At 39.5% G+C, this 8311-nt stretch overlaps 1 protein-coding gene across 1 annotated transcript in view; it reads right to left on the bottom strand.

Moving 5' to 3' along the window:
* The window catches only part of LOC123241654 (keratin-associated protein 19-4-like), an 11744-nt gene extending 4527 nt beyond the window's left edge, over positions 1-7217 (bottom strand). The window contains exon 1 of the mRNA XM_044669240.1: positions 7030-7217. Coding sequence (XP_044525175.1) covers positions 7030-7217 — 188 coding nt within the window. The remainder of the gene's footprint in view (positions 1-7029) is intronic.
* Between the last annotated feature and the right edge of the window lie 1094 nt (positions 7218-8311).

Raw genomic sequence — 8311 nt, 5'->3', positions numbered from 1 at the left:
GTGTCAGGATGCTCAGAGTTGGTTAGATGTCAATGGTAGTTTGATTGAATGTGTTTGGCACCACCTGCATGGGGATTTTTATACAATTCCAGCAGGAAGTGGGGCAGATCCACAGAAGAATTGCATATTTCTCACTAATAAACTTCTCAGGTAAACATGACATTCTTCTCATTGTTTGCTCTGTGAGATAATTTCCTCCAGCTCTTTAAGGATGTTTTCTGTTCATTTGCTATTTATCTGGGATGACTTTGGCCAGATCTCATCCTTGTAATGAGAAACAATTTTAGTGTTGCCATTGCCTATATAGTTAATGTGAGTGTTGTTTCATGGTATAGATTCCCTAGGCAGCATTAACATTCTTCCATTCTGATTCTTTAGGTGGGCTGTTGAATCTTCTCTCTCTCTCTCTCTCTCTCTCTCTCTCTCTCTCTCTCTCTCTCTCTCTCTCTCTCTCTCTCTCTTAAAAAATTCCTGCTTTCTTAGAATAATACTAAGTATTATTTCCAAGGCAGAAGAGTGGAAAGGACTACGTGATTAGGATTAATTGAATTACAAGAATTACACAGCTAAGAGGTGTCTGAGACCGAATTTGAATTCAAGGACCTCCAGTCTCTAGTCTTGGCTCTCTATTTGCTGAGCCACCTACTTGTCCATTTCTCTCTTTTAAAAAAATTATCATTTATTCATTTTTGAAGATTTGAACATTTCTTTTTAGTTTTAACTTTTCTTTATCCTCCAACCTCATTTCTAGCCATTGAAATTGAATGCAAAATGATATTCATTATACATGTGAAATCACCCAAAACATATTTTTATATTAATCATGGCTTTAAAACAAAACAAAAGAGGCGGCAGCCAGGCACACCTCAGTGGAAAAGAGCCAGACCTGGAGATAAGAAGACCTGGATTTAAATCTGCTTTCAGACACTGCCTAGCTGTGTGACCCTGGGCAAGTCAACTAACCCCAAATGCCTACCTCTTACCACTTTTGTGCCTTGGAACACTTAATATTGATTCTAAAATAGAAGGTAAGGGTTTAAAAAATCAAGAAAAATACAGAAAGTAAAAAAAAAATCATATTTCAATTTTCACTGAGAGTTCATCAGTTCACACTCTGGAACTGGATGGTGATTTTTGTCATAAGTCCTTTTGAATTGTCTTGGATCATAGGAGTGTAAACAGTTTAACTTGATTGAATCCTTAAGGACTTCCCTTTCTTGTTAACTTTTCTGTGCTTCAGCTCTGGTCTTTTCATGAAGAATGCTTGAAAATACTTTCTGTCATTAAATATCTATTCCCCCAACCCCCCTTGAAGGAATCTACTCAGTTTGGCTGGAGAGGTGATTCTTGATTGTTATTCTAGTTACTTGACCTTCAGAATATCGTATTCTCAATCACTGCTCTTTGGTGATGTGATCCTTACTGTGACTCCCTGATATTGGAATTATTTCTTTCTGACTACTAGCAGTATTTTATCCATGACCTTGGAATCTTCCTGAGAGTTTTAATTTTGGAATCTCTTTCATGAGGTGATGGCTGGATTCTTTCGATTTCTACTTTGCTCTTATCTGGACCTCAATATTGGCACACCATTTTTCTATAATTTCTTGAAATATCATGTCTAAAATATTTTCATAATTATGACTTTCTAGTAGACCAATAACTTTTAAATTATCTCTCCTCCAAATATTTTTCTATCAGTAGCTTTTTCCTATAAGATACTTCACATTTTTTTCCCATTTTTTGATTTCATTGATTAAAATTTTTTTTCTTGGTGTATGAAGGAGACATGCGTTTCTGTTTCCAATTCAATTTTTAAAGGAATTATTTTGTTCAGGGAAATTTTGTGTCTTGTTTTCTAGTTGACCACTTTTTCTTTTTAAGGAATTCTTTTGTTCAGTGAATATCTGTGACCAATTCTTTTATATTGTTATTTTCTTCAGGATTGTTTCGTGGCTCTTTTACCAAGGTGTTAATTTTATTGTTATTATTTTTCTTGTATAATTCTCATTTAGTTTCCTAATTTTATTCTGATCATGCATCTTTGTTTACCTCTTCTAGGAATTCTTTTTGAGTTTGTGTCCAATTAACATTTTTCTTTGAGGTTTGGTTGTAGTTATTTTCACATTGATGACTTTTTTTTGAGTTTGTGTTTGATCTTTCCTGCCTCTACAGTAGCTTTTTATGGTTGTTCTATTTTTGTCGTTTGTGCTTCACTTAAATGGGTTAAAGGATTTAATGCTATAAACTCAAAGGGGTAAGGTCCAGGATAAGGAAAGTCTTATTGGGGATGGCTATGCTAAATCTATGGAAGCTAGAATAGGCTGATTAATCAGTAACAAGTTGGCAGCTTGCTGGAGAGGTTCTTCTCCCTCACAGACCCTGCTCAGGCCTGGAAGTGGCCTAGACCAGGTGAAAGGAGGGCTTATGATCTTCTTCTTCTTGGTAGATGTTTGATGTGTAGCTCTCAGCCCTAATCAGCAACAGGTGAATTTATTGCTTGAGGCAATAAGGTACAGATGCTGGAATACAGGTCTATAGGCCTACCCACCCTCACCACCAGGGATTCTTCTCAAAAATGAGACCCTCAGGGGGCAGCTGGGTAGCTCAGTGGATTGAGAGCCAGGCCTAGAGACAGGAGGTCCTAGGTTCAAATCCGGCCTCAGACACTTCCCAGCTGTGTGACCCTGGGCAAGTCACTTGACCCCCATTGCCTACCCTTACCACTCTTCCACCTATAAGTCAATACACAGAAGTTAAGGGTTTAAAATTAAAAAAAATGAGACCCTGAAGTCTTCTGCCCCTGGGCTTTTATAGTGGTGGTAGCAACTGTCTTTTGCCCTTGGCTCATGCCATCTGGGTAAATTCTAAATTATATAACTGACGATCTTTCACTAAGTTGGTCTCCATCTTCTTCCCAGAAGCTGCTTTTAACTTTTTTGTCCTGCTATTTTCGGAGCTAAGTCTGGGAATATCCAAGTTTTTGGTGCTTCCAAAGTGGTGGAGGTATAGGGTATATATATATATGGAGCAAAGTATGATCATCAAAAATGGATCCTGTTCTACAGTTACAACAACCAGCATTTCTCAGCTTATGGGATGGGACCCAGAACTGTTTGTGAGCAATAGAATTGCCAAACAGTTTAAGTTCCTTCAGCAGGTGTCAACAAAGGCACCTCCTTTACAAATTTCTGGGCTAAAAACTCTTGAAGTTGTTGCTGCTGCTTTTGTAACAACTTCCCCCAATGCAGCTGGCATTGCACCTGTCTTTGTTATAGGCAATCCTTGACCTGAGTATCAAGGACCTCATCTGCCAATGTCCTAACTTGTCTTATATTTGAAATATCTTACCCTTACTTTTCTTTGTTCTGCTGCTCTAGATTTAGGTTTGAGGTATTCTTTTAAATATGTTTTGAGGGGAATGATGGGAAGAGTTTGTCTGGATTGCTACCTCTAGTATTCCTCTTAAAACACTAGATATGTTTGGAATAAGGATTGCTTTGGGAGAGTCTGAGATGAAGAGCTCTGCTTAACACGGGGGCTTTGAAATGATTATAGTATATTGTGTTGAAAGAGTGTAATTAGATAGTTCACAATATGGGACTAGACCTTAGGAGAGATACATTCCTAGACTTTTAGATGTGGCAGTGAATGAGAGAAAGTCACTGAATGGCTTGAAGGTAAGGAAGTTTCCATGTGGGAAAGTATAATAGAGAGAAAAGAGAAGAGATCATAAGACAGAGTGTCTATCCCAATTAGTTAACATGACTTGCATTATGATTTAGCTAAGATAATTGGAAGGAAGAGTCAGACAAGTAGAACAGTGGGGACACTCACTAGCACCAGATGGACAGTAATGTCAAAAGCTGAGGCGGGATCAAGAAGGAAGACTCAGAAGAAGCTCTTAAATTGGTCATGAAGGTATTTTGGAGAAATCATATTTGATTGAAACCAGATGTCTAAGGTTTTCAAAGAAAGTGAAAAGAGCAGTTACAGATTTTCAAAGATAATGAAAGGAGCAGCTAAGGAACCTGAATAGACTTCCAAACCTTAGAACTATGGAAGTAGTAGGATGTATAGATATTGTGATGGTTTGTATCAACATGCATTCCAGGTATATGTAGAGAGCCAGCATACTAAGGCAGTTCAAGAGATATGCTGGACCAGGAACAGGAGATGGGGTAGTGATTGTCAAAGGACAGGTAACTAAGAAAATGGGAGTTGAAGAAGTCACAAACAGAAAGGACAGAGTGTAAAAAAGAGAAGTTGGGCTGAATTTCTCTGGTTGTGAAGCATTCAGGACTTTAACTGAACAAGAGAAAAATGAATTCCAGGTACTTCCAAGTCACTGGCACCTGTATTTTAAAAGATTCAATGAATTCCATAAAAGATCATATGATAGCCAGAAAAACCAATGAGACCTTGAGATTGCATAAATTGCATGGGACTAAAGATCAGAAAAAGAAGGTAATGATCCATCTTTTAACCAGCACTGGCAATCACATTTCTATAAATTGACAACTCTGAAAAGAATCAAGAGGAGTCTATCCCTGTTGGTAGAAGGGCTGCCAGTGCAGGCCCTTGTTCATTTGATGAAACTGAGATTCTTGAACTAAGAGGTATGCAAGTTATGTTAAGATATATTGATGGCCACCACTTAGTATAAGTAATCGATCTGCTCTGTTTGGCCTCAGGTAGGAGATCTTTTTTTTTTTTTTTTTTTTTTTTTTTACAGATGTGGCATTTCCCTCAAAAATGTGATTTTTGCCTTTGCAAAAGAGGCTGCAATATTCTTTGCATAATGAAAGCTGTCCTGACAAATCCTCCTTGCCAAATTATTTGCGGGTCCCCAAGTAGGGGCAAGGGAAATGAGAGAAAACAAGAGAGAACAAAGTAGCTATTGGGAGGACCAGGAAAGCTGATGACTTTCAAGTGAAGGTTTATTGATTATGGATTCTATTTTATAGAGTCTGAGAGCTTAGGTAAGCTTTCACATACACAATGAAAATGTAATGTTTTAATAGGTGGTACGATGAATCTGGTTTACCTCATCAAATCTAGACACAGTTTTCTATAGGCTGATAAATCAATATATCATTATGTAACCATCTAACCCAGATTCCCAGAGAATGCTTGCTTCAGGGGTTCTTGGTTAGAGCATCCAGTTTTGGCAAAGAAGGAGAGGAAGAGATTGAAGCTTCAGGTGAGGAGTGAGCTACTGTCTGACTTTAGCTGTACTATGGCTACCCCAGAGATTTTGATACTGGGGGATGAGGGGTGTGGGTCTTCAGGCTTTCTGGAGCTTTGCTCCATGGAAGCCCCTGCTGTTCTCAAGCTGTACCCATACCGTCCAAAAAAGAAATGTGTTTCTTCTTGAAGGATTCCTTTCCTTTGAAGTGATTGCCATAGAAAGTCTCCAGGCAAATCTTTGATGATTCATTTAGAGGTAGGTTTCAAGAGACATTGAATAGCAAACTAATAAGGGCTTTCCATAGAAAATTCAGTGGAAACAAAGAAACAGACATTGTAGTTGAAGAATAAACTGAGAAGGAATATATAACAATAGAAATTAGTTTGAAGATTACAACAGGAGGCACTATGTGTTTCCTTTACAACTTAAACAAATTAACTTCGGCTTTCTTCTCAAGAATGTTTCTGAGTGACAAGATTTTGAGGGCCACATTGACTTTTGGAACTGAGGAATGGAAAAGGCTTGTATCCATGTTGTAGAGCAACAAAGAATAAGTTCCCTTTCCTCAGATATGTTAGGGCAGGATGGTGACACAGAGAATAGAGTGTCAGGACTAGAAACAGGAAGAACTGAATTAAAATCAAACCTTTCTATCTGTGACTCTGGACAAGTCAATTAACCCTGTTTGCTTGAATTTTCTCACCTGTAAAATTAACTGAGGAAGGAAATGGCAAAACACTCCAATATCGGGGGCAGCTGGGTAACTCAGTGGATTGAGAGCCAGGCCCAGAGATGGGAGGTCCTAGGTTCAAATCAGGCCTCAGACACTTCCCAGCTGTGTGACCCTGGGCAAGTCACTTAACCCCCATTGCCTACCCTTACCACTCTTCCACCTATAAGTCAATACACAGAAGTTAAGGGTTTAAAATAAAAAATAATAAAAAAAACACTCCAATATCATTGCCAAAAAAAATCCCAAAAGGGAACACAAATCTTTTGAGTGTTTTGCAGGCATCCTTCCAACATTGAGTCCATTTGTCTGTGGACATCTGTCTTCAACCCAAGAGTCATATTAGAAGTTTGGTAGGGTGAGTAGGTGGCAGGAGGAGATGGCAAATGGCTGAAAGACAAGATTCTTTGACAACATTCAGGCTTGATATATGACTTTCTTTGGCAGTATTTTTTCCCCATTCATGTGTGTGATATTCCCAAACTGCAAAATCAACTGTGATGGAAGATTGCTACATAAGCAATAGGCTAACCCACATTGGGACAGTGATCCGGGACTCCTTGGACCTAAAGGTCATGAATAATGAGCATGAGGTGATGAATGTGTGCATCACTGAGAAAACCTTGAAGACAAAACCCTGTCTATATGGGCACAGAATATGGGTGAATGGCTATGACTTTTGGGAGAAAATATGGGTCTTAGATAAGCACAGCGAGATGAAGGAGGAGAGGTGAAAACAATTTTGCTAAGCCAATGAAACAAGTTTATTAGAACATGGGAACAGATAGAATTTATTATAATAGCTCAGTCAGGATGCATTAGAGCTGAACAGATTTGCTGAAATAAACTGTTGTCGAGGGGAGCTTCCTCATGAAAGGTGAGATTGTACATCATTACTCAGAAGTATGGGTCTCTCTGATTCTCAGCACCTGAGTGCTCCATAGGGATTCCAAGGTCCTGGTTTTGTTGGTCCTCAAAGTCACTCAGTTGTAGAGGCAGTTGGAAAGGGATGTCCTTAAGCTGTGGAATTAGGCCAAAGCAGAGGAGAACAAGGATTCCATGAGGCCAGGAGCAAGTGTTTTTTCAGTAGCAGCCACAGGAATAATACCTTCTACAGCAGAAGGGGCGGTAGCAGCCATAGCCACAGCTACCATAGCCATAGCCTCCATAGCCCAGGCCTCCATAGCCACAGCCTCCATAGCCATAGCCTAGACCAGGGTAGCAGCCACATCCACAACCATAACCAGAGCCATAGCCATAGCCCAGGCCCCCATAGTATCCTCTGTAGTAGCACATTGTGTCAGGATCCACAGATTTGGATGGATATCAAGGGAAGGTTATGTGATTATGTATGGCACTCTCTGCCCAGGGTCTTTTATACCCTGTCAGCAGGAGGCATGGGCAATGCCTATTAGCCATGAATAAACTTGCTAGACAAACAATACATTCTTGCCATTTTTTGTTCTCTAAGAATAATTCCTCCAGCTCATTAAAGATGTTTTGTCTCCATTGGCTTTTTCCCTGAGATGCTTCTGCCACTATGAGTTTCCTCTAATTGGAAATTATTGTAATGTTCCCCAAGCATTTATCATTAATGTGTCTTTTGCCCTTTTATGGTTTCATGGCTGCCATCTCCTAGGTAGTGGTCTCTTGCTTCCTTAAGATCGCCACTTTGGCTTTCTGATTCTTTATGCAGGCTGTTTGACCCTTTCTCCTTTAATCAATACTATTTGAGATTGTATTTATAGGATCACATTAGTTTCATTAATGGAATTGAAATGTTGGTGGGGCACCAGTGTATGGCAGTTCACCAGTGTACAGTCACCAGTGTAAGGTCAGTGAAACAACCAATCTGAAAAGAGCTCTAGCAGGAACCACTTTCCCAATGTTTTCATTGTTGTAAGAGCTCTGTTTAGGGGTTAGGATACAAGAATGTGTCAACAGAATCCTTACCCCCAGACAGCTCCAAAGTTCCAAGGACAGTGAGGATGTCAAAATAGCAAAGCACTTATCACATTGTCAAGTATGTGCCTGAGGCTGTCAACCTGAATGCTTGGCAGCAAGTGGACTCTACTGGAAGTAATAGGATAGTAAAGGAGTAGTGTGGTGCTTCTCAAGAGGTAGACTGAGGAACTGAGTTTTAGACTTGAGGGCTTTGAGATGGCATGGGAGAATCAAGTTAAAATTGTGCTATTGGACAGTTTGTGATGTGTTCTTGGATCTCAGGAGAGATGAAGGCCTGGATATAGATGTGGCAGTAAGTGGCAGAGAGATCTCTCAAGCCTTGTGACCTAAAGGGGGATGAACTTTCTTCCAGGTGGAAAGAACAAAGTAGAGACAAAAGAGAAGACACAACATCTTTGGGGTCATTTAGTGGGTATGGCATGATT

This window comes from Gracilinanus agilis, chromosome 3 (assembly GCF_016433145.1).
Source record: "Gracilinanus agilis isolate LMUSP501 chromosome 3, AgileGrace, whole genome shotgun sequence".
NCBI lineage: Eukaryota > Metazoa > Chordata > Mammalia > Didelphimorphia > Didelphidae > Gracilinanus > Gracilinanus agilis.
The sequence above is the reverse complement of the archived record's forward strand: the minus strand, read 5'-3'. Positions and strand labels throughout refer to the sequence as shown.